Consider the following 24503-nt stretch of genomic DNA (forward strand, 5'->3'; position numbering starts at 1 on the left):
GATCCAGTTCGAGCCAAGCAGTGAGATCACCAAGTTAGATCGAGATCCCTTGAGCTAGGTGAGCTAAGCGGGTTAGCAGCAGGTAAGCACGTAAGCAGTTTGATTTGTAGGTACTTACTGGTGTCACTTGTGCCTCTATGGTTGAGTGGACCTTTTTCTCTCTTTCTGTTTGTGGTTTCGTAGTGGAAGCTGTCTTTTTCATTTGATTCTTTTTTTGGCTCTATTTTGATCATCAATAGACCTGAGATTGGCTACCAATGCCAAGTGACGGCAATTTGAAATTTATACAGCCTTGGGTGTTTGACCGACACATCACACCACGAAGGGGAGATAACTGATGAACACTCATGGGCTTGACTGGTGATGATGCTGGATTCTCATGACTGTCAAGCCAAGAGGTTTGGACGAGGTTTCAAGTCTGACGAGTCGTCTTTATGGAGGACTGTCATCGCACACCAGTCTGACTGGATTGTGCCTGTCTAGCTAGTCCGTCTGCCCATGGTAGAGGTAGGCAGCGCGGATTGTCGTACCAATAACGAAGGAGGTACGGTAATCGACAACACACGTCTTCTCTTGACCATCTTCGACATTCTCATGGACTGGAGTGGATTGAGAGTTTGAGACAGGTCATGTCAGCGCCAAGCGTAAGATGTAATCATCGTATCTTATTCATCTGATATATACACAAAGAAAAACAAAGAAGAAGTGAAGTCTTACTCTAGGAAACATGTGACAGATAGGAAAATGAAGTTAAAAACCAGATATGCTCGCTCGCTTTGCCTTGTTGCTATTCCAACATCCCTTCCTTCTTCCCTTCTTCAACCGTAGACCCCATGGATATCTCTAGGATGAATGCATGCAAAAACATGGATGAACATGGACATGAATGAGAAAGAGATGCAAGCAGATGGTAATAGGTACAATGCAAGTACACTGTGTAAAAGAAAACTTTCTGACATGTCCAAAAAGAGCTTGCTAATCATGCATGTCCAAAAGTTTCTTCTTCTTCTTCTTCATCCATGTACCCACCATTGTGCATCCCTTTCAGTTGTTCATCCTCCATTCAACATTCCTGCCACGTGCATATCGAAAATTTACAACGCAAGAATCAAAGCAGCCATCAAAGCAGGGACACCGATTGCAACAACGTTGCGTCCGGCACCTGCAGTGACAGGAACCTCCGAGGGCTCAGAGCCGGTGGCAGGCTCAGTCTGAGCAGGCGGCGCAGGCATGCTGTAGGTCGAAGGAGCGCTGGAAGGAGCAAGTGAGACGCCGGTGCCAGCGGGGGCAGTGCCGCTGGGGACGGCAGGGGCGTTGACGACGGATGGGACAGGGGCGCCGCCGGAGGGAACCTCGGAGGGGAAGGCCGCAGGCGAGGACTCGGCAGGGACACCGGCACCGGGAGCACCGGGAGCGGAAGCGGTGGGCTTGGCGAGAGCGCTGGAAGGAGCAAGCGAGACGCCGGTGCCAGCGGGGGCAGTGCCGCTGGGGACGGCAGGGGCGCCGCCGGAGGGAACCTCGGAGGGGAAGGCCGCAGGCGAGGATGCGGCAGGGACACCGGCACCGGGAGCACCGGGAGCGGAAGCGGTGGGCTTGGCGACGGTGACGGTGGTGAAGTTCACGGAGGTGACGGAGATGGTGGAGGTGGTGTCGACCTCAGGAGCACCGGGGGCACCGGGGGCGCTGCCGGAGGGGACGGGGACACCGGCACCGCCAGAGGGAACGGCGGGCGCGGAGACGGCGGGAGCACCAGGGGCACCGGGGGCACCAGCGGAGGGAGCGGCGGGGACCGAGGTGGCGGGAGGGAAGGCCTCGGTGATGGGGCAGACAGTGACACCGACGGGGACGACGATGGTGGTGACCTGGCCGATCTTGCCGGGGCAGTCAGTCACGGTGGGGGCGCAGCTGGTGATGGTGGAGGTGGTGGTGGCGTAGATGGTCGAGGTGGTGAAGCCAGCGGGGATCGACTCGATGGGGACCGAGGTGATGATGCCGGTGGGAGCGCTGGCGGAGGTTTCGGTAGCGGTGACGGGGCAAACGGTGGTGCCGATGGCGACAACGACGGTGGTGACCTGGCCAATCTTGGCGGGGCAGTCGGTCACCTCAGGAGCGCAGCTGGTAATGGTAGAGGTGGTGGTGGCGTAGATGGTCGAGGTGGTCCACTCCTCAGCGGGGGCGGAAGTGACACCGGCGCCAGGGGCAGAGGAGATACCGCTCTCAATGGGAACGGAGACGGAGGCAGAGGGGACAACGACGTTGCTGCCATCGGTAGGCCCAGAAGTGACATCGGAGATGATGCTGGAAACGATACCGCTGGGAACGACACCGCTGGGAACGACACCGCTGGGGGCGACACCGCTGGGAACGACACCGCTGGGGACGACACTGCTGGGGACGACACCGCTGGGGATGATGCTCTCGCTGACAATGCCGGAGGGAACAACACCGGAGGGAACGACACCGCTGGGAACAACGCCGCTGGGAAGGATGCTCTCGCTAACAATGTCAGAGGGAACAGCAGACTCAGTGGCAGAGACAACAGGAGCCTCAGTGGAAGAGACAACAACGGATCCAGTAGCGGAACCAACAGGATCCTTGGTAATAATCTCATCATCAATAGGGTCAGAGGGAACAGCAGACCCAGTGGCAGAGACAACAGGAGCCTCAGTGGAAGAGACAACAACGGATTCAGTAGCGGAACCAATAGGATCCTCGGAAATAATCTCAACATCGCAAGAGTCGTCTTCAGTAGTGGTGCTGCTGATGATCTCGGAGCTGCCGCCGGAGGGGATAACGACGGGGGCAGAAGTGATGATAGAAAGATCAATAGCGGTGGAGGAGCCATCGGAAGGACCCTCGGTGGCGGAGGGGACCTCGGAGGGGGTGGTGTCATCCTCGCAAGCATCATCGGTGGTGGTAGGGACCTCGATGCTGAAGCTGACGCTGATCAGGCTGGGCTCTGTGACAGAAGCAGTCTCGGAAACGACAGCGGACTCAGTAGCAGAGACAACAGGGGCCTCAGTGGAAGAGACAACAACGGATTCAGTAGCGGAACCAACAGGATCCTCGGAAATAATCTCAACATCGCAAGAGTCGTCTTCAGTAGTGGTGCTGCTGATGATCTCGGAGTTGATGGCGCTGCTGGAGATCACAACCGGGGCGGAAGTGATGGCAGGGGCAGAGGTGGTAGTTTCGTCTTCGCAGAACTCAGCGGTGCTGACAGCCTCAGAGCTCGAGCTAGCGGCTTCGGTGGAGGAGACAGCGGGAGCAGAGGTGATGGTACTCGCAAGAGTCACAATACCCTGCTTGACGCACAGCTTCTGACCGCTCTGAACGGCGCAGGCCGCATTCATGGTAGGGTTATACCTGATGAGCTCGGTAATAGTGATGCCATAGTTCTGGGCAATCAGATAGCAGTATTCACCAGGAGTGACGGTGTGGTAAGCCGTGCAACCGATGGCGTTGGGAGCCGGGGCAGCGGTGGCGGGCTTAGCGGTGCCGTGGCAGGCAGTGTTAATCGCATCAACGAAGGTCTTTCCGTCGGTCACCTTCTGGCCGTGATAGACATCCCAGATCATGGCACCACCGAAAGAGGCGCGGGTCTTGTAGGTGTTGATGAGAGCGGCAGCCTTGACGGGCTCGATGTAACCAGAGTCGGCGGCATCAGAAGAGCCAGGAAGACCGATGAAGAGCTTGGCGTGCTTGCTCTTGCCGGTGGCAATGGCCTGCTCCCATTGGAGGTAGTTGAAGCCAGAGTTCGAGGCAGCCGCGCAGCCAGGGTTGTTGTAGAACTGGATGAAGAGGGCATCGAACTGGGCGTTGGCAATGATGGACTTCATCTTGAAGTTGGCATCATCAAGCGGGCATTCGGGAGCGGCGGTAAGGAGGTACTTGCTGTTGCCGTTGTACAACTCGCGAAGCTTCTTAGCCAAGGCGACATAAGCACTTTGGCCGACTGCAGTGAGTTAGCCAATGGTCAATTTCTGATTTTGACTCTCCAACCCCACATTGACATACCTGAGCTGAAGTTGACCTCAATATCCAAGTCGAAACCATCAACCGAGACGTGGTTACCAGCGTAGTCAAAAGGACGGGGTCCCGTCCACTTGGAATCGTAGGGTCCGAAGGCTCCCCACAGGAAGCTAGCAAACTCCTCGCCCTTGGCATCGCTAGACAGAGGATAACTCGAGCCCGTGACCGCAGCACCACCGACAGAAAGCAGAACCTTCTTTCCCTTCTCCTGGCAGTACTGAATATCCGACGCAATGACGGTGCACTTGCTGAGCAGAGGAGACGCCAGGTTGGTCAGGGGGTTCGTGTAGTAGATGGCATCGCAGTGAGAGCCGAAGTTGATGCCGGGGTAGTTCAGGCCGGACTTGTCCTGCTCGGGGGAGTTGTTGACGAAGCCGATGGTAACATAGTCGAAGTTGGCCTGGTCGCAGTGATCCCTCAGCCTAGTGTCTCCCTTCTGTCCCCAGTAAACGTTGACCTTGGGCTCCGAGACGGCGTGGGCCTGGGCGGTAGCGGCCAAGACGGCCGCTGCCACAAGACTTTTGTGCATGATGATATCAGCTTTTGTGTTTTGAAAAGAATGACTATACCCGTGAAAAGGGACCGTAAAGAGTGTATGAATGATATTATCTCAAAGAGAGGACGCAAACACAAGGCTTGCACGGCTGGAAAGCACGCCGTTTGGTGATGGGGTTGAACAGGACCAAAAGGGACGTAGGGAGAAAAAAAAGAAGAAGATACAAGAGCCGGATGGGTGGGCAAGCTTACCTTTCATAGTGCTCCCGATCTTGCACCGGTGTTGAGGGCTAGCATCCCGAGTGTCCACGAAGAGTCTAGCTCGCTGGATTTTGGACTTTGTTGACGAGATGAGCCAGGCCCCGGTCCGGCCAAGCGCCCAAGCTGGGTCAACGTGCCGGTAAGCCAGCTTGGCCGGGCGACAACTGTGCAGTTGGACTGTCATAATGCAAGTGGAAATTAACCACGTTTTCTGGGGTCTGGGGACAGAACCGTGCATGTCTTCAGTCAGTGCTCTCAGAGAACCGGGGCGTTTCCAGTTCAGAGACGACTACGGAGAATGAAGATCTGCGATGCGGTACTGTGAGGCAACTTGGTGCATGAAAGAATCGATACTCGCTGAACTGATTGTCTATACCTACATACATAAAAAAGCTATGAAGACGCTTTGGGCATGATGATGTTGTTTTCCTGGAACCGTAAGGCCAGCTCGTGAGGACAGCTGACGCAAAATGGGTTGAGTGAAGACTTGGCTGTGGTAATTCCTCCTCTCCTCGTTCTTTCCTGTATCTCCTCTCTCGCTGCAATCTCTGGGACCGCCTTTTTAGCCTGGTGGGTGTGCTGCCTGGGCTTTTAGCGCTGTGCTCAGAAATATGTTAAGCGGATTGACAGATTCAATAGCTCGAGGGGAAGAGTCTGAACAACCCTGGCGGCCTTCCCTTTCCGATCAAAAGGTTGCATCGAATGGTGGGCTCAAGGTGGGATACCCCTGCCAAGACTGCAGTTGGTGATTTTGGGTGCCATCGAACCCCAGTCTGCGTGCTGGTCTAGCCTTCTCGGGCCTTTAGATTCAGGAAAACTTACTTCCAGGTCTGTCATTGGTCCAAACACACTCTCAACGCTGCAGGACTTCTTCATGACCTTCCGCGGACTTGATGGCTTGATGCTGACGCCGGCGTCGTTGTTCAGTGTTTGTGTGAAGGCTGGCTGGTTCTTGGTCGTTGGGGTCGGTCTAAAATCGGAAATTGTACCCGAGATAGCCAATTCCCCACTACCCGGTCCTTTATTTTCATCAGTGGATCCCCCTTAACCATCCCGTCCGCTATAAGTGTGAAAGCCACAATGCTCGGGACCAGTGTTCCGGCGAAAAGAGGCGTCCACCGATATCCCACGCTGTGTAAATCATAACAGATGTTATACCCTTGCTTCGATTCCGCGATATATGTTTTCCAGATTTTTGTAAGATGACTTCTCTCCATAGCGGTCGCGGGATATTATGCATGGATAAGTTGGGGTTTCTGTGCCCTATGCATGCTGTGCAACCCAGTCGCACGTGTGATTCCGGACTTTCTTTTGATGCGATGATTTGACAGCCGAAAAATGTGGAAAGGGATCAGCGTTTGGGCTTCGGCCCAGAATAGAAACACTTGCGGACAATCCGTGCGGCTCTTGGCCAGACCGCTGATCAGTGGGCCGGTGGGTCACCGATGTCCGTTCCCCGGATCGGTCCCACTTTGCCGGAATCACCACCGAACGTTTTAGGCGTCTAGTGGACTCCAGCCGCGTGCGCTGTCGTCTCTGTGCTGTTCCGAGGAGAATTCGAGCACATCTCTGTCACTTAGATCTCCGGTGCCCAAGTCTCCATTCGCATCTTGGTTCTGGATTTCCGTACGGGTTGTCGTCGTCTGGGGCGGGTCTCTCAGCTCGATGATGCCCCTGTCTCCGTTCTCGTCTTCGTTCGGCATGTTCGTGGGCGTCGTCCTCGGGGGCAGGTTTCCCAGCTCGATATCGTTGTTGCTGGTCAAGTGTTTTTGGTTAGCTGTGGGTCATCGAGATATGATAGGTATTGCAGTTCACAAAAAAAAGAAATCGACTTACTTTTCCGCGGGGTTCCTAGCTCTCTTTGCCCAAATCTCAGCTATCATTGCCCGAATCCATCGCTCATATACCTAAGAGAACAAGAAGATGCTGGCGGCTCCCCCGAGCATGGCACATAAGACAATCACACCAACTTTCCATGACGGCACAGCCGATACTATCGGGTACCCTCCGTATTGTCTGGCATGGACTTCCGAATCCTCAGCCATCGTGCCGACGAGATGCAGGGCTGTTCTGGCAGAGAGGGTAGCACGGGTGGCAATTATATCGACAATAGAACGACAATAAATGTCGAGAGTTAATAAGTTGCTGTGATGGAGTGATGGATATAGTAACGACTGTCGTGGCCAAGAAGACGATGGATGAAATGACGGAATGAACTCCGAGAGACAAAAGTTCCAAGTTGCTCTCGGGTAGGGGAAGACGGGAGAGCTGAAGGATTTAACAAGTCCAAGACAGACACGTGACGGGAAAGGAATGGAAGGGGTTTTAGAGGGTGAAGGTGCCTTCCTTCCATCTTTTTAGGAGGGTAGGAGTGCCTGCGTGCTGCATAACCTCGTAGGTCGAATCTGGAAAGAGTGAATGGCTTCCGAGCTGACTGACCTCTTTCCCTCTTCAGTTTTTCCAGGTACCTCTAAGCATCTCCAGAGTAATGCGAACAGGAACAACAAAGCGAATGTGCGGTAAGTACTTTTACACCTTCCTGAGATATCTTGCGTCTTTGATGTGGGAAAAAGAGATAGAATCTTTTTTTAAAGAAAATTATCAAGATGTCACCGTCGATTACATACGTCGCCCTCGTTTGTGTCAGCTGGTGCCCGTGATTCATGACAATACCTGGCATCAACAATGGTAAACCATTATCCCTATCTGCGTACAGTATCATCATAATCCCCACTGCCTTCTAAGTCCCTTAATAATTTAATTAATTCTTATTAAATCAAAGATTCGATCGTAAGCCTCTTCGTCCTCCTCGTCCTCGTCACTGTCCTCGTCACTGTCCTCGTCGCTGTCCTCGTCGCTGCCCCAATCCTCAGTATCATTCCACTCACCAGTCTCCTCGTCCTCTACAGTCTCAACGCATTTCACAATCACTTCCATCTCCTTCCTCATACCGTTGATAACATCCTCCGACGAAACTACCGGCGGTATTGTTTCCGGTCCGCAAAGTTCCATCAGGAAAGCTTCGATCTCCTCAGGAGCCGACAGTTTGCTGTGGGCAGCCATGGCCATTAACGTGCCGTCTCTGCAATATCGCCCCGGTGTACCGAAGGGCTTGGTGGTTCTATAGCGAGCCCAGATATTCTCCCACCCTGCCCTTTGCTTATCCCTGATTCGAATTAGGGTGAGCATGAACCGAAAATACAGAAAACTTGCACTTGGGCGGTGGTCGTTTAGGAACTCGAGTTCCTTCCCATCGATCGGCGAATCTTTGATATCGGATGATATGATATCAATTTTCCACCTAGTGATGGGTGATTCGGACGGATCGACTGGGACGATAACAATTTGGTACTCGTCGAACCAGCTCTTAAGGTAGTGGGTCATTAGCAACGAGTTCGTTGGAGTGTCAACTTCGTGCGCCATCTCGCCAAAGAGGTGCTCCGGGATGGCTCCATCATCAAGAAAATACGGCACAATATGCGCCGCCCTGGCATATGTAGTACATACCCAGCGCCCAGTGATGTGACACACAAGTGGACCCACTCATCTCATACCAGCTCGATCTATGTCCTCCTTCGTAGTAGTCCTCGGCCTTGCTAAGCCACATTTCGGCACGCTTCTTTCTCCTGTCCGGCCCTTCCTGGTCCTTAAACATGGCACGGACCACGTCGCTGAAGGCGGCTCCATGGTCGTTCCCGGGGAGCTTTGGAATCAAGCTGTTCTCCATATGTAACAGACGAGAGTGCTCTTCCAAATGAAGGCTGGCAGACGCAAACCGTAGCTTGGCGTCCCTCATCCGTTTGTCGAACGCCTCGGAGGTTATGAAAGTCGATCCTCTCAACGTGGAGGCAATTTTCATATCTGCTTCGGCAATATGCATATTGAGTCTGGCAATCCTCTCCGCCCGCTGGGTGTTCTTCAAAAGCTTTTGGGGATCATGCAAACCGTCTGGTGACTCTCCAGTGATTTCTTCCAACAAGCTTGAGAGTCTTTTTCGCATCCTCCGTCGTTGTTTGATAGTCCGTTCCTCTTCATACTCGTCGTGGTCCATTGGGGAGGCTTGACTTGGCAGTAGGGGTCCGGGCAAATAACAAGCCGAAGCGTGTGTGTAGGTGTCTTGTAGTACAGATACCTCTAGGGACCTAACGAAGGGTGGTTGGATCTGAGAAGGATCAGAAAGTAGACGGTAGGTAGGTAAAATGCTTGATTGATGGTTTGATGGGTTGAAGAGGAAAAGGGGTGCCAGTCTCAGTTAAATTCTGTGGAGATGGAAAGTTGGACTGGAGGGTATATTTCGAAGGTCACAGACGGATCGCAAGGAAAGAACTGGGAGCGAGGTACTTTACAGGCAGAGAAATCTTTTAGGATGGGCCACAATATTCATAGTAAAAGCTCTTCCAAATTGACTCATAGACCGAGAGAAAAGAGGGGATGGCGTAATCCTGCAATGCAGGAATTTTTCCTCGACGGACTTCCGAAAGATGCAATGTATGAGGTACTTGATGCATTAAACTGTAGTCTATACCATTCTCCGGACACCTCGGGGGTATCGTAACTCCTCTTTTGTCATATCACTGGAAAATATCTATCCCGGACTGTCCCAAACTCCACAAGAACGCATTGAAATGCCTCGGCACGGATTGAAAATGCATCAACAAGATGTAAATGGACATACCTCTACTCAGCATCGGAATTAGCATATTCAGGACATATTGGGCTTTGATCTGGGAGCGAGACACATGAACTAGATATGAAAACGCCTAGAGAAGTTGACGCGAGGTCTCGAGCTAACAAACAAACCAGTCCCCGCTGTCTTCTAGTCCTCCTCGTCCTCATCACTTTCCTCGTCACTGTCGTCTTCTCCTTGGTCTTCGTTCCCATCCTCACCACTATCCTCATCATCCTCGTCGTCATCATCCACTCGTATTATTAACTCGTTGAATCTCAGTACTCCTCGAACTTTGTCCTCGTGTGACATAACCGCCGGTATTGAGTCCGGTAGGCAAGGTTCCACCAAGTAGGTTTCGACCTCTTGGGGAGACATGAGTCAGCCGTGGGCAGCTAAGGCATCAATACGCCGTCTCTATTGTAGAGGTACCGGCCCGGTGTAGGGAAGGGCCTCGTAGTCTGGTAACTTACCTACAAACAAGCTGTAAACATGCATCTGAATCTACCGTATAAACTCGCAAAATTGAGATTCGGGAATGCAGGGTTAAAGGTGTTGGTCAACCACATACAACTACATACATTAGGCATACATGCTCTTTTACATCTTTAACCCTGCGTTGTGCCTGCATTCCCTAATCACAATTTCGCGAGTTTATACGGTACACAAGAGGCCTTGAACTAAACTGAACAAGTCGAATACACTACGCTTCTGCCAAGTTCTTGTCCGTCTTCGGTTTATGTTTGAGAACTTTCGCCCGGCGCCCTTCAACTTATCGAATCCGCCTCTCTCTCTCTTTCCCCTGACAAGTTCCCAACGTCCCAAACCAAGAACTCGAAACGTCTCTTTGCCGTTGATAGGCATACGGAGCCTCCAGACTGATCTTCCGTGTCGTCGCATCCACAAATCCTATCCCGTCCGCCCCGTGATCCGTCAACAGCGTTACCTCCGCAACCCTCCCTCTAGCCTCCATCTCCTGCACTGTCTTAGCACCATCCAAAACACTCGCAACCGCCGGGCCGTTGGCCAAAATCGCAACCACTTCGTCCCCCAAAGCGGCAATGGCTCCTTCCTCCTGCTCATCAACACCTCGCCCTGCGCGGCCCCTCCGCCACCCGAGAGCCTAGCCCCCCACCACCCCAACTTCCACGACCAGCTCGTCGACCTCAACGCCGTCAACACGATAAACAATATCCCGACCAGCTCAAGCGCGCAATGCAGTATGATCCACCACCAGTCTATGTGGTAAACCGGTTCCAGATATTCTACGCTGCGCACCTCGTTGATGCCGCCAAAGACGGGGTTGTCGGCTCCGTACTCGAAGGCGTCTGTCAGGTTGTCTGCGCCGCGTCTGATCACGTTGGTTAGACCCTGGGCGATGCTGGCCCATTTTTGTTTGAGGTCGTCTGTCTCCCAGAATACGCGAGCGATGCTGGGTGAGAACCAGTTGGAGCGGAGGTCGTAGTAGCCGTTGATGGGTTTCCAGTTGTCGGAGAGGGAGACAGCTGCTGCTTCAAAATCTTTTGAGCCCATTCCTGCAGCCGAGTCTGAGCAGTTGGTGAGCGGGGAGACACATGTCGAGAAGGTCCGTTGCATAAAAGCGCTTATGCCGTCCACGGCCACTTGGTTGATGTTGTACACGTTATGGTGGTTATCCAAATTGAGACGGAGCGAGAGGTCGGTGCGTGGGAAGCGGGAGAGGCGCGGGTGGAAGGCGATGCTGTCGTTTTGGGCGGCGGTGAGGTTGGAGAGGCCTTGGAGGTTATCCCCGTCAAGGTCGAAGGTCCATGATTCGGGATCGCGGACGAATGGCGTGTCTTCTATGGATTCTTCAAAGTAACGCCCGCTGGTTACGTTGGCGGTTGTTATCTGCTTTACGCAGTAGTAGAGAGCGCACTCGATTGCTTCGACTTGGTTGCTTTCTTGGTCCGGGAGCAGCTGTACGGGATCGGTGCGGTGTCTGATGATGCTTTGGGACCAGATCAGTGTCTTTGCTTTCTGCTGCCAGTCCAGTCTGTCCTGGGTTATGACTTCGGCTGGGTTTGCTGTGCCTTTCATGGTCATAGCAATGGAGTTGTCAAGATACTGGTCATTGGGAAGACTGTATTGGACGATGGGATCACCGCGCCTAGTAACCACACTCCTGGCGCCTTTGCTATGACTGAGACTAATGTTCAGCTGCTTGTCCGGGTCAACCTTTTTGATGAGAAGCTGGTCGGTCAAGTTCATGCAAGAGGAACAAACGGCCAGAGTCGCGAAGTCACCCTTAAAGGGGCATTCGCCATTTGGACATCGGAATTTGGTTTGTTGCAAGACTGATTCCAGTGGCTCCGCGATGCCGTACATGATAGCCGATTGCATGGTTAAATCGGCTTCAGCATCAACGACTGCGTAGATGCCGACGTTCTCGCGCCTTGTATCAGTATGGCTGATCTGATCAAATACGTGGAATCTCAGGAGGGCGCTTGAAAGAAAGACTCACGGGCACCGCCATCTGAATCTGTTTCCCTGAGCACGTACTTGCTTCCCCGAGAGTACTTCATAGCCCTTGAGACGGAAGCGCCTTCGCCGTCAAGATCTTCACGATATCGAGGTACTTGGCGGTACTTGAGCAACTGCTGAGCAAAGGGGTCCATGGCGACAGAGAGCAGCGTCAACAAAGCACCCATCCTCACAATCGAACTATTATCTGCGTTAAACCCTACATCTTGTTGAGACCGGGATAAAAAAGAGACATGCAAACACCTACATGCGCTTCACGTTCTTGTCCACAAGCAGAATCAAACTGCCCAGCGGACCACGGCTGGCTGACGCGATCCGGTCAAAGTCAAGAAGGCGCCGTCGCCTGGGCCCGGAGAAGACGATCCAGTTCCACTGTCCGATGGCATCGCTGATGGAATAGAGAAGCGTGGCTTTGGTCGCGGCCGAGAGGACGGCAATGGCGGTGTTCAGCGTGAATTGCTGCTTGTCGTCAACAGTTTTCTTGTCAAAGGCTGCGAGTAAGCCGACAAGCGCGGCGAGAAAGCAGAGAGAAGTGACCAGAGATATCGCGTAGAGGGACCAGGAGCGCGAAAACCAGCTGTTTGTGACAGGAGTGGTCTCGAAGTTTGTGACCTCGGTCTCATCCTCCATCAGTCTGGTTTTGCCCTGTTGTTGTTCTTGCTGCTCCATGATGGGACAGAGGTGACCGATTGTTTAAGGAGCGCCCCGGCGCGTGTGGTGTTTACTTCATTGCTTTCATTGCCTTGAGAGTTGACTCATCAGCTCGGTTTGTTTACCCTTTTGAAATACCCACATTCACCCATGTTGGATCGTCATCGTTGTCGTTAACCGTGGCGCGGGGGCAAGCAATGCCATGCCCGGCCAGGTGTACGGTGGCCCAAGTTACGGGGGTGTGTTGGAGGTGTCCCGTGTCACGTGCGGCCAGCCATGGCTCCCTTCTCCCTTCACTGGCCATGGCCCCACCGCACAGGGACCTCCCTTGCCCTACTTTTAGACCTCCAGACTTTACACACAGTCTGACCTCTACTCTACTCAATACATCACCATCATCATTGATTCGTTCGTTGTCGTTCAGCCTATTCACAAGAAGTCATACCCAACTTGGCTAATCCTTATCTTATTATACAAGGCTGCACAAGTCGCAGTCCTGCCAATCCCAGTCGAGCCTGCACTATGGATAAGGAATTGCTCTTTCGTTGTGGACAGCCAGAGCCGTATGAGATTCACGCAACGATTCGGCTGAGCGTACCCGTGAACAAACGCTTCCTCTTCAAACGAAGTAGCTTCTGGCTTTCTGTTGTTTTCTCGTTTGCTCCTGAACTTCCCCCGCCTCCTGATACCATATCACTTTGCGCTTCTGCCTCATGAAGAGTTGTCGCCTGTTAATCATAATAGCCACATTCACACTTTCGTTCATGACTATCAGGCACTAAATCACACGACACCAAACATCGTTATCCTCACCACCATAGCAACAGCACGACCCGTCAAATCATGAGACGTCGTCCTCATATCATGATAGGCATCTATACGTCCAGAAGGACTTCCCTCATTTCTTCCGGTGAGCTTACTACCCTTCTGCATTCCTATCCGCCCTACTTCATCTAGTCATGGTTGGTCTGTAGACAAGGACTAATGAAACATGCGTACAATATCTAGTGGTCCGAGTGAACCTCTCTCCCACTCCTCAGCGTTCCATGGGACCGAGGCTGAGAGCTTTCTCGACGTCGCGTACTGCTCGGGTTCCAACGACGGAGACTCGCGATGGCAAACAGAACAGCATCGGTGAAAACATGAGGAAACTCGCGTCACTCCAGCAGCTCAAGTCTGAGACTTCACTCCTGAGGCTTGAAGCTGCCCTCGAGGCAGGGAACAATCTCCTTCGAGAAATTAAATCTGCTTTTGCTGACGCAACTAGCGTTGTTGAGGTTGCTAAATGGGTCAAGCAGGCTGATGACCTCCAGGCACAGTCCCGCAAGCAAAGAACAGTTGTCGGTGTTGTCGGTAGCACCGGTGCTGGCAAGAGCTCCATGATAAATGCCGTTCTAGACGAGGAGAACCTGGTGCCGACGAATGGCATGCGCGCATGCACTGCCACGATCACCGAAATTCAGCACAATGAAACGGAGGATGAGCAAGCGGCCTATAGGGCTGAAATCCATTTCATTCATGCGAATGACTGGATCGGAGAACTTCAGGCTCTCCGCGAGGACCTCAAAGCACCAGGCAACGACATTGTTGGAGCAGAGCAGTTGGGCAGCGAGCCTCGAGCTGCTGTTGCCTATGACAAGATTAGATCTGTTTACCCGCAGTTGAGTAAAGAGGATATTACAAAGCTTGAATTCTCTCCGGAAGCCCTGGCACAGCAGGCCCCCGTGAAGGATGTGCTTGGTACCGTCAAGGTGATTACGGCACCAACAAGGAGCGCGTTTACGGACCTTTTGCGGGAGTACATCGACTCCAAGGACCGAGTTCGGGGCTAGAAGAACAACAGCGACCGGATGGAGTACTGGCCCTTGGTCAAGGTCGTACGGGTCTTTGTTAGATCACGCATCCTGGAGCCAGGATTAGTCTTGGTTGACTTGGTGAGCATCCTCATCTATTCGTTATGAGAAGCTTCCTGCTAATGAAGGAACAGCCTGGTCTGCATGATTCCAATGCCGCCAGATCCGCAGTGGCTGCCACGCACTTACAACAATGCACAGGCCTATGGGTTGTTGCCCCCATTACGCGTATTGTTGATGACAAGGTCGCACAAAATCTCCTTGGGATGTCTTTCAAGAGGCAATTGCAGTTCGACGGACTCTACTCAACTGTAACTGTCGTCTGCACCAAGACAGATGATATCTCGGTCACGGAGGCTTTGAGGTCCATGCCGAGGGAACATTCGATACATCTGGATTACAGGACCATGGCTATACTAAAGGAAGCCGAGGAGCGGCTGATCAAGGAGTGTTCTCTGGTCGATAAGCGCATTGAGGACCTCATTGTCCTTATTGATAGTCTTGATGAAGAGGTCGAGCAGCTGGAGCTTTCACTTGACTCCCAGGACGATGAAACCCTTATACACGGGACGGCGCAGCAAGTCACAAGTACTTCCTCTTCCGGGGAAGACGGTCTCGATGATAGCGCCGGGTGCCAGGAAAAAAGGGTTGATTCCAGAGAGGAAGCAATCCGGCGGCTGGCGTCTCTTCGAGCAGAGAAAAAAGCCCATCGTGCCGAGAAGAGTGATCTGCAAGACAAAGCGAAATCCCTACGTGAGGATCTGGACAAAACAAGGATGGAGATTGGGAGTCTCCAATCTGGCATCAAGAGCGCTTGTATTCAGTATCGCAACCAGTACTCGCGGCCGGTGATTCGGCAACAGTTTGCTGAAGGACTCAAAGAGTATGAGTGACACACCAGCCAAACATAACCCAAGTTTGACAGGCCAACGAAGCTAACTCATTTTAGGCTTGATGAGGAGAGTCTTTCCACTCGGGGTGAAGACGGACACGGCAACTCCTACACGCCCAGAGATTATCAAGCAATCGCTGCCAGGCTTCCTGTTTTTTGCGTCTCGGGCCGTGCTTACCAGAAAATGTCCGGCATGCTCAGAAATGACGAGCCAACGACCGGATATCTATCCCTTGAGGAGACGGAGATCATAGCTTTGCAGGAGCATGCCCAAAGAACAGTCGCTAGTACACGCACCGATATCTGCCACTGGTATCTCACGAACCTCTATAGCCTTGTCACTGAACTAATGGTGCAGGTTCTCATCGCTGACAAACCACTTGACTTGGCGAAGGACTTGAAGGACGAAGAGCTTGATTTCCTAGAAAAATCTTTGAAAGAGCTGTCTGAGGTACGTTGACCATCCACCTCCCCTTAAGAAAAAGAATGCCACCATATCATCTCAGTTTTAGTGGTACATAATTCTGTGTGGTTTGCATTGATCGTAACATCAAGCCTTAGAAAATGCATTCCGCTATTGAAGAGGCAGTCAACAAGTGCGACCTTGCGATACGGGATGCCTTGGACGACAATCTTGACTCAGCTGCTGCTCGCGCATCCACGGCTGCGCCCAGAATAGCAACATCATGGGGAATGCCAAAGCGTGAAGGAGGCATTCCCTTTCCCACGTATCGAGCTACTTGCGTGCGAGAGTATGTGTTTTCAAGTCGCTTGGTTCTTGCTTTTTATATGTCACTAACAGCGAGATAGTGGCGAGTACACAGGACCCTCTGGCAGAACGGACTTCAATGAAGGCAAGTTCCGATACAAAGTCCGATTGTAGCCTGTTCATGTGTATGGCGTCAACTTTCTGACCTGTTACAGACCTATGCCTGCCGTTAATGAAGCATATTGCCATGCCGTGGGAGCGCACCTTCTCCCACACAATCCCTCATATCATCCAGTCGTTGGGCCAGGATCTGTCCCAATGTCTTTCTGAGTTTCAAGACCAGATGCACAGACGTCCACAGCTGAAGAACTCCGCGTCGTACGAATTGGTGAGCTGCCGAGTCAAGAACTATGCGGAGTCGCTGCAAAAGGCCGTGAAATTCAGTAAGCTTATTCAGTCTGATGATCAAAAAAAGGCGAATCGGTCTTTCAAGCCGGCAGTCCAGAAAGCCATGCAGAAAGCATATAACTTTTGCAAAGCAGAGAGTGGTATGTCAACCATCGATACTGAAACGAGACGAATGGATTCCGCTGACAAGTCATTGCGCTCTATGAAAAGGTGCTGGTTCGTTTGAGCGTATGAAGGGCTACATAGCCAAGCAAGTGCGAAACGAGCAAAAAACAATGTTCAACTCAGCAGTCGATGCTGCTCAGGACAGCCTTGAGGAGCTGCTCGATAAGCTTCAAAAAAGTATCAAGTCCGAAGTAGAGCTGGTAATTCGCCAGGTGTCCGACGACTACAAGCATGTCATCGAGGACCACAATGTCCTCAAGGCTTTGACCTCAGCTCAGAAAGAGATTAGGAACTTGCTCGATGACCTCGACAGCCGCTTTCTACCGGTGCTCGAAATGCCGGTCAGCACCACAGTTGGCCACGACAACAAAGGAGCCGAACCTGCTGACGAGCTTGCCCTCATCACTTCTCCTTCTGCTTCTGCTGTTTTGGAATACGGGGCTGAGCAAGGCACTATCAAGCACGAAGCGCCTCTCCCTAAGGAGGGGGTGGACAGCGAAATGGCCGACTTGGCAAGCACATCTGAAGAAGCCGCCAAAGGATCGCCTACCGCATCGGTTCCTACGAAACCGAGCTTCTCTCTGAACCAAGGTTCTGACTGATAAAGCCGCTGCTCGTGCTGTGTCTTCCTGTCGTAGCGAATTCTTATATCCTCCCAGGACCAAATTCGGCTCTGCTACGGCTTCCCCCGAGGAATTGTTCCGCCTCACTCGTGTTGTGACGGGTGGCTTGGGATCTGGAGAGAATGGAGGATTTAACAGGCAAGACTATGAGTAGAAAAGATTGCCCTTTGCCATTGCGCAGACAAGCGGATTTTCACAAAAAAAACTTCGTTCTGATTGCCTTCGATTCGGTTAGTTAACAGTCAAACCTAAGGGCGTGTTCGTTCCGGCAGTAAGTAGTACAGTAACGGAAGCCTTTTTTTGGTGGCAGAAAAGCTTTGGGTTAGGGTTAGAAGAGCTTCCCTTACTGCACTCCAGCCGGAACGAACACGGCCTACACAATAATATTTAGAAATTTAGCCCGAACTTCTTGCCTGGCAAGATCGTGCCAGCACAACGAACCACATATCAGACCAGGAATCAATGTTCGTCCTAACGAGGTAGGGAGAGATGCCTTTCGGGAGCTAAGGAACGAGGAATGCATCCGACTTGAGGAAATACCCGAGTGGTCAATTGAACTTGAGGATGTGTGATTTAGCCTGCGAATCTATAAATACCGTAGCTTCTAGTTTGGAGAGCCTTTCTGTCAATGTTATAGAGCTTTTAAAAAATACAGCGGAAATTAATAGACGATGAGTCTAAGTAAACGCCTCCTATTACTACTAAAGATAAATATAAATCGTAATAAAAAAGATGAAATAATTTATATATATTTATTAGAAAAAGAAAATCAATAATTTAATTTTTAAAATTAGAGGTTATTATGCTAATTGAATTAATTAGAGTCGTCTTATTTACTACTACGCCGGAATTTTACACGGGAATTAAAATAGTGTAACGAAATAATTATAAATATCGCAACGATAATTATTAGTGTATTCCGACAATATTAAATTATAGTAACTACGAATCTACCGTCGGGTTGTATTTTTGCCGACGATTTAAAAGAGATAAAAATCGGATTAAAATAAGAAGACGCTTAAAATTCTTAGCGCAGTAACGAAAGGATCGAATAATAGTTATAGTAGAATTAGGTTACAAATTTCGAATATAGCGAAAAGGAAACTAGACCTTAAAAAGTAATATAACCCCGTAAGTAGCGAAAATAGGGGATAGTTAATTAATAAGCTACCATATCGCCTGACTAGTAGTTGGGTCGGTGACGACTAGCGAATCCCAGGTGCTGTATGTTTTTTTTGGCGCTTTTTGCCAAAGCGGCGCGACATCGCTTGTCTTTTCTTCCTTTTCTTTTGCTTCATGATACATGTAGTGGAAAAGAGGTGTGAATAGGTCTCTCAACCTAAAACTAGTTGTGTTCCCAATATCTACTATTACCGTTTTCCAAAGTTATTTTACAAAGTGTATTTTTCTTATCCGGGCCTCGGCACCGCTAATCAGGCAGCTATGTCAAACAAATTCAATCAGACCTCTCCTCTCTTCGCATGCAAATCGACATGCCATCAAACCAAAATGGAGGTGCGTTCCAATTTCCCGTCAACCACATCAGCAAGAATCCCTGGTCCCACAGCTGCTAACGTATCATCGATGCCAAATAGTGAATGGGATCCCGCATACACAGACAACGACGCGCTGTGTTCGGCTTGCCGATGTCTGGTCGACCAGCACGCGGTGTGTGATGGCTCCGTCATTACTCATGAACGTGTGGCCGCTGAGGAAGGGCCGTACAAAGGGGTAAGAATACCTTCTGATATCAAACATACTCACCAAATGCTTTCTTAGCAATGGATGGTGAGAGGCAGAGATGAGCTTGCACTTCATTTCCATGTGTTTTTTTTTTACGACTGAGCGAGATCGCAAGCTGGTACAGGCAGCGCAGGCGTCGTGCTCCTATCCTAGAGGAGAGGAGGCGCGGTAGAGCACCTCTTCAAAATCTGGTGTTAATGTTGTTGCTAGGGTGTTGACCTCTGATTCCCCGGTTCATAAGAAGTGCCAGGAAGAAATCTATGGAGCGGTTTGAGTGTAAAGGTTGTGGGTAGGACCTTTCAACTGCAATTGTTGTACAATAACCCCTATAAAGGTGTTAGCCTGAGACCTCTAGTCAACTTGTCTAGGAGCGTTTTTACATCCAGTTTATGTGTTTTCTTCAATAACGGAGGAGTTCCAAGAAACAAACAACCCAGCATTGGACTGTATTTGCTGGACCGGCGCTGGTTTGTGTTAGTAGGATTGCTTATATTTATCGATGCGCCCTCCTGAGAAATATGGAACGGATATATGTAACGGGCAGGACTTGGAAGAGGTGAGCACCTGAAATTGAACCAACCACGAGGGCATCATTTCGTATGATGAGCAGAAAGGGGAAGCATGAACAAAAGTGCGGCAGAACCTGTGAATGGAGGCATATTCGCCCAAGGTTGAATACTTTCCGTCTGCAGTATCTCTCCCCGTTGATTGATCCGTTCTCCATCTCCAGCATCAACAGAGAAGATGGATGGATGAAAGACACTTCCCGGTCTTTTAGTTCCTTAATTTACAATGCACTTATCATTCACATTCAGTTTTACAGAGCACATCAATGGTCTTGCTTCAGGTAAGAAGGTAGGTTCAAATCATGTTACAATTTTTGGGCAGCAATGATCAATCCAATTGTGATGAATTTCTGTCTGCCTGCCTGCTTGCCAAAAGCAGTCTCAGTCTCTCAGCCACGGTTCGATCGACACCTTTCCCTTCCCTTCCCTTTCCTTCGACCCCTGAAACGCCCCTACACCGACATGACATGTTGGATGTTGATCCCCAAGATGATCCCAATTCCACTTTTCAGTCCGAACTCTGTTTGAAAGAAAACCACAACGACAACAGCAACAGTAACGAGAATCCTGAACTGCATGCAACGCACTACAACAGGAATTACCCATCCTGTTGTTTCGTGCCCATCGCATCCATCGCATCCATCCACGCTCAGAGCTACTCTTTGACTTTCCTTTCCTTTTTTCTTCCCATGCAAAATGTTGAATGAACAGAAAACACCAAAAGCAATAGGATGGGGTAGGTAAGTAGGTAGGTAGGTAGGTAGAGAGGTACGTACGCGTGCCAAGGTGGTAATGCTCTCTGTACACGGGACTCGCAAAAAAACAAAAGCACGGAAGGACAGTAAAAATGAGAAGAAAAGAAAAAATGATGGCTATGCTAGACTTTAAACAACTTGACTTGAAACTGCCCCGTTTCTATGAAGGCGTATGTGCGTACGTGCGAGCGTGCGTTTGGGATAACGGGACAGGAAACACACAAATGAGACGCAATGCTTTTGTTTTTGGATGACAACGGCAACAGCAACGACAGAGAACCGTGGCAAGATGAATGTTCGTCCGTCCATCGCTGCCCCACCTTACAATATCGCTCTCCGACATGCATATAGACCTTTGAGGCCCGATTACGCATGCATAGCAAGACCGCTATCAATGGAGCCAATCATGCGCTCCTTCTGGTTCAACTTATTAGAGGAAGAAGACACGGAGCTCGACGAGTTGGTCGCGTCTTGCAGGACGAGCTTGGTGCTGGATCTGCTGGTGGGCCTGACCTTCGATGACGAAGACAGCGTCTTATCCTCCGAAGCGAGACGAGCATCATCGGCGCTCTTGATGGTGGGGAGCTTGGGCCTCTGGGCGGCGTGGGGAGGGAAGTGGCTGCTGCTTAGCGACTCCAGGCTCCTGGAGATGTAGGCGTCCTCCTCCTCGTTCTCATCGCTATCGGGGGTGATGACGTTGCGGTTGCTACGTCTCCGTGTGGTCCGTCTCTTCGGTGCTTTGGTGCTTGCGTTATCCTCGTCGGAACCGTCAGAGCCCGCAGACAGGTCCTGGCTTCTGGTCGTAAGGCGACTGCTGGTTCTCCGTGCCATTGAACCGTTGGTGGCTCTCTTAGATCTCGCCCGGGACATGGTCGAGGCAACCGAATACAACTCCGGGTCCAGATATCCATCCCCGTTGGCAGTTCGCTGCTGAATCTTAGCCTCGAGAGCCTTGTCACCGACAATTCTCCCCAGCGATGGCCGTGCTTCCGTAGACATGCTGCTGCCCATCGTCCACCTGGACTGAACGCTCGTCATGCTGGCGCTCCTGCTAACAGGGACCTTGCCTTCCATCACCTTGGCGGGAGGTGGGGGCTGCAACATCCAGGCACGCGCGTTCTTGTGCGACGGCTTGCTGCTGACGACCGGAGGATGGTAGTCGTTGACGGGCGGGTTCTTGGTGGAGGAGTAAAAGTTGTATCTATCCTCATCCGTCACCTGCTTCTCGAGCCCCAGCTTGGATTCGACATAGCGGCCAGCGCTCGATCCAGCCTGCTTGATGGCGTCCATAAGCTTATAACTTGTCCTGATGGACTCATCATCGTAGCCCCAGAGTTCCTCATCCTCGCGCTGATACCGCTTCATGTTCCAGTCGGTACCGACTGTTGTTGCGGAAGCCGTCTTGCTCAGTACGGCACTGACGGCATCGTCATGCTGTTCTGGAATTCCGGAAGTAGGAGACGGCCCCCTTGTATCTGGCCTAACAGTTTCCGTCTCCGCGTCTGTTGCTAGGTCTGCTGCTACGTCTGCGAGTGGGGGGTGGACGAAACCAATAGGCTTATTGTTGGATTCCTCCGTTGTTGGTGTTATTGGCGTCGCTGTCGTCGGCCGCGCCATGCTGATCGCATGCGTACTCCCAGTTGCTAAGCTCACTCCATCTCGACTTTCCCACATCAAGCCCCTCTGGCTCTGACTCTTGCTGGCATCGTTCGGTTTGTTCTTCTTGGGTAGACATGGTCCCATGCGAATCTCCTCGGCCCAGTAGGGGTTCGTATTATAGGGGTCCGGATGGCGATATAGGTGCGGCTGCTCGGCGATGATTCGTGCCTTTTCCTTCCGCTCCTTCTTTGCCTTTTTGTGTGTCCGGTGTTCATGACGAAGCTGGAGACATGGGGTGCAGGCGAGGTAGTAGAACAAGGCCGACTGGATGGCGACGCAGATAGACATCCTCAGCTAGCACTATGGCCAGTGCTGGCCGTTCTCTCCCAACCTTGACACTCCCTCTTTGTTGGTCCTCCTCTTGCTGCTTATAGATAATTTTTTTTACCGGATCGATATACCGAGATCATATATCCCAAACGTGGGAGGTTTCGGCAAGGTGTCCCTGGTTCGTGGGAGCGGGGTCGTCGTCGTCACGGTTGATGGAGTCCGGAGGAGCCGTTGGAGTCTATAACAGAGATAGCGATAGAGTTTCCAACTGTGTGTATTTCATAAAGTCCGCAAAGCTACACTAGCAAGTAAGTCGCTCTCTGAACGTGGATCAATCGTAAAGATGAGATATCGTGACGAGCGTGGAGGTAGTCAATGTGGACAAGTCGCTCTTCGGGGGACAACTGTTGGCGGCGGTATAGGGGGTCGTATTGAAGAGCCAGAACAAGACTGGTAGCGGAGGATCCGGGAATGCAAGGCGCGTGGGTGAAAACGGAAGCTGACTTTCGTCTACCAGTGAGCTCGAGTTGCGAGTGGTTGCGGTGTACCGGTAATGCGATGGCCTGGTGGTGTGGTGGCCTGTCTTGTGCTTCCCAACCCTAGCCGGCTCGCTTCTCCGCAGGACCCTACTGTGGCAAGCAGGTAGGTTAGGTGAGGAGGAAGGTTTGTAGAAGGTTAGATGTGCGTCGTGTGCCCTGCTCAGTCGTCGTTGGCAATGGATGGCGTAGGATGCTGTGGATGTTGATGGATCCACGTCTGCCAAATCACAGCGGGAGGTGGAAGAGTTGCGTTGTTGTCGCACCCGGGCATTGGCATGGGGGACCGTCAAGGTGCTGCTGCTGCCCGGCGTACACGTTAACGTACAAGTGGTTGGAGGAAGACTGCCCGTTGCGCGGATACAGAAAAAGCCGAGTGTACATGCGCCCAACAGACGTTCCAATGTCCAATGTTGTCCAGGTAGCGAGGGGCAGAGCTGCACAAGATTGATTGCTTGATTGCCAATTGCCCAGACCTGGAGCGCAAAAGGGGGCGAAATGGAGATGGCTAGGTAGAGCGAACTAGGTCGGTCGCTTGTAAAAACAGAAAGAAGAAGTGGAAAGAGAATCGCGGGAACCAAGATCGGAACTCGCAGCCAACGTTAGATGCAGTGGATACAAGAATGCGCGGTAATATTGGAAACGAAACGGGAGGGAGAAGGAATGGAGTCAATGAACCATGAAGCCGGAGATGGGATCGATGAGTGGGCAAAGAATGGGGGGTCAACCTCAAAGCGCTCTCCAGCGGTTACACCATCGACGACAATTCTAGGGACTTTGTTCCCAACTTACGACCAAAAGCTGATGGAACGAGGCGGGCTTGTTCCCCGTCCAACCCACGAGCGGGAACCCAGGGGCTCGGCGAAGTAACGAAGGGAAGGGGGTGAGGAGAGCACGCAGCCCATCACAGGAAACCAGGGGAAGAATGATTGTGTGGCAGGAGGGAGCGCACTGGAGGTCGGGGAGCACTGCAGCCGGGCAGCCAGCCAAAGATGCAGAGCAACAGCCAAAGGGGAAGGAAGAATGAACGTCGCACGCACCAGGAGGCGTGGACGGCTGGACGGCTGGACGGATCCATAAACGCTCCAAGCCAGGCCCGTCAAAGTTGCGCCCAGCCAATGGGAGCCATTAAAGATTGCATACCCCACAATCCGCGACACAGGCACCGTGGCACCGCCAAGACGACGCTTGGCCGTGCACAGCCTGGCGCTGCCGAGAAAATGCATCGAAATGTTCCACGCAATTTGGGGGTTGATCTTCTTGTGAACGACACGCTTTGCCTCTTTTTGGTATTTGGTCAAAAAGGCAATCTCGGGCATCTCACCCAGATCTGACTACGGCACGTGTATTCTCCGGGTCTCGTAAAAAAGGGTCCTGAAATGATGCCGACTGAATTGTAGGTTGAACCCAATGACAACGTCATTGATGGGGGGCTTGTACATGAATACGTTCGGTGTAATTTTGTCAAGCAATTCTCATTCATTGCTTCAACTGTCCCAATTGCAAAGTGTTAGAATTTCACATGCCGTGTGATAAAGGTATTGAAGGATTCTAGTCATGGCTGATCCCAGTCCATGGTACGAAATTAGCAAAGCGAGCGAAACCCAAAAGCAGATTGTATACGTCCAAAGACCCCCATGCCACCATTCTCGCGTACTCATATTTTGACGGTCTCGGTTGTTGGCTTGTTGGTGTTGTTCGTTGGATGTCGATGCGT

The 24503-nt window shown here is 51.6% G+C and overlaps 7 protein-coding genes across 7 annotated transcripts; 1 reads left to right on the forward strand and 6 right to left on the reverse strand.

The window, feature by feature from the left end:
• Nucleotides 1-1094: 1094 nt before the first annotated feature.
• On the reverse strand, nucleotides 1095-4561 carry B0H65DRAFT_438104 (uncharacterized protein; the record flags this gene model as incomplete). The annotated part of the gene is made up of 2 exons (XM_062825351.1): nucleotides 1095-3955; nucleotides 4018-4561. 2 exons carry the CDS (start codon nucleotides 4559-4561, stop codon nucleotides 1095-1097), a joined length of 3405 nt encoding a protein of 1134 aa, XP_062686182.1.
• A 1298-nt stretch (nucleotides 4562-5859) lies between these two features.
• Nucleotides 5860-6671, reverse strand: B0H65DRAFT_584553 (uncharacterized protein; the record flags this gene model as incomplete). The annotated part of the gene is made up of 2 exons (XM_062830899.1): nucleotides 5860-6543; nucleotides 6625-6671. 2 exons carry the CDS (start codon nucleotides 6669-6671, stop codon nucleotides 6285-6287), a joined length of 306 nt encoding a protein of 101 aa, XP_062686183.1. The 3' UTR covers nucleotides 5860-6284.
• An 874-nt stretch (nucleotides 6672-7545) lies between these two features.
• B0H65DRAFT_563020 (uncharacterized protein) lies at nucleotides 7546-8668 on the reverse strand (the record flags this gene model as incomplete). The annotated part of the gene is made up of 2 exons (XM_062830221.1): nucleotides 7546-8237; nucleotides 8296-8668. 2 exons carry the CDS (start codon nucleotides 8666-8668, stop codon nucleotides 7546-7548), a joined length of 1065 nt encoding a protein of 354 aa, XP_062686184.1.
• A 1485-nt stretch (nucleotides 8669-10153) lies between these two features.
• On the reverse strand, nucleotides 10154-12826 carry B0H65DRAFT_25604 (uncharacterized protein). Its single transcript, XM_062822554.1, has 3 exons — nucleotides 12204-12826; nucleotides 11937-12136; nucleotides 10154-11841 (listed from the first exon to the last, which is right to left on the reverse strand). The coding sequence occupies exons 1-3, from the start codon at nucleotides 12623-12625 to the stop codon at nucleotides 10397-10399; spliced, it is 2067 nt and encodes a 688-aa protein (XP_062686185.1). The 5' UTR covers nucleotides 12626-12826; the 3' UTR covers nucleotides 10154-10396.
• Nucleotides 12827-13749: 923 nt separating this feature from the next.
• Nucleotides 13750-17660, forward strand: B0H65DRAFT_584555 (uncharacterized protein; the record flags this gene model as incomplete). Its single annotated transcript, XM_062830900.1, has 7 exons — nucleotides 13750-14427; nucleotides 14595-15343; nucleotides 15410-15803; nucleotides 15914-16104; nucleotides 16163-16206; nucleotides 16277-16609; nucleotides 16680-17660. 7 exons carry the CDS (start codon nucleotides 13750-13752, stop codon nucleotides 17234-17236), a joined length of 2946 nt encoding a protein of 981 aa, XP_062686186.1. The 3' UTR covers nucleotides 17237-17660.
• Nucleotides 17661-20480: 2820 nt separating this feature from the next.
• B0H65DRAFT_25708 (uncharacterized protein) lies at nucleotides 20481-22641 on the reverse strand. Its single transcript, XM_062822565.1, has one exon. It carries the CDS (start codon nucleotides 22266-22268, stop codon nucleotides 20688-20690), a length of 1581 nt encoding a protein of 526 aa, XP_062686187.1. The 5' UTR covers nucleotides 22269-22641; the 3' UTR covers nucleotides 20481-20687.
• On the reverse strand, nucleotides 22425-23815 carry B0H65DRAFT_25724 (uncharacterized protein). The gene is made up of 2 exons (XM_062822566.1): nucleotides 23579-23815; nucleotides 22425-23089 (listed from the first exon to the last, which is right to left on the reverse strand). Exons 1-2 carry the CDS (start codon nucleotides 23689-23691, stop codon nucleotides 22582-22584), a joined length of 621 nt encoding a protein of 206 aa, XP_062686188.1. The 5' UTR covers nucleotides 23692-23815; the 3' UTR covers nucleotides 22425-22581.
• Nucleotides 23816-24503: the final 688 nt, after the last annotated feature.

This window comes from Neurospora tetraspora (genome assembly GCF_033439725.1).
Source record: "Neurospora tetraspora strain CBS 560.94 chromosome Unknown B0H65scaffold_1, whole genome shotgun sequence".
Classification (NCBI taxonomy): domain Eukaryota; kingdom Fungi; phylum Ascomycota; class Sordariomycetes; order Sordariales; family Sordariaceae; genus Neurospora; species Neurospora tetraspora.

What these genes read in the sequence shown, in the direction of transcription:
- B0H65DRAFT_25724 (XM_062822566.1), bottom strand. Translation starts at nt 23,691, where the DNA reads ATGGGCTGCGTGCTCTCCTCACCCCCTTCCCTTCGTTACTTCGCCGAG. An exon ending in CGTTCCATCAGCTTTTGGTC is followed by an intron (nt 23,090 to 23,578) that starts GTAAGTTGGGAA and finishes TACGCCGGGCAG; the next exon opens with CAGCAGCACCTTGACGGTCC.
- B0H65DRAFT_25708 (XM_062822565.1), bottom strand. Translation starts at nt 22,268, where the DNA reads ATGTCTATCTGCGTCGCCATCCAGTCGGCCTTGTTCTACTACCTCGCC.
- B0H65DRAFT_25604 (XM_062822554.1), bottom strand. Translation starts at nt 12,625, where the DNA reads ATGGAGCAGCAAGAACAACAACAGGGCAAAACCAGACTGATGGAGGAT. An exon ending in GACAAGAACGTGAAGCGCAT is followed by an intron (nt 12,137 to 12,203) that starts GTAGGTGTTTGC and finishes CGCAGATAATAG; the next exon opens with TTCGATTGTGAGGATGGGTG. An exon ending in AGATTCAGATGGCGGTGCCC is followed by an intron (nt 11,842 to 11,936) that starts GTGAGTCTTTCT and finishes GCATCTACGCAG; the next exon opens with TCGTTGATGCTGAAGCCGAT.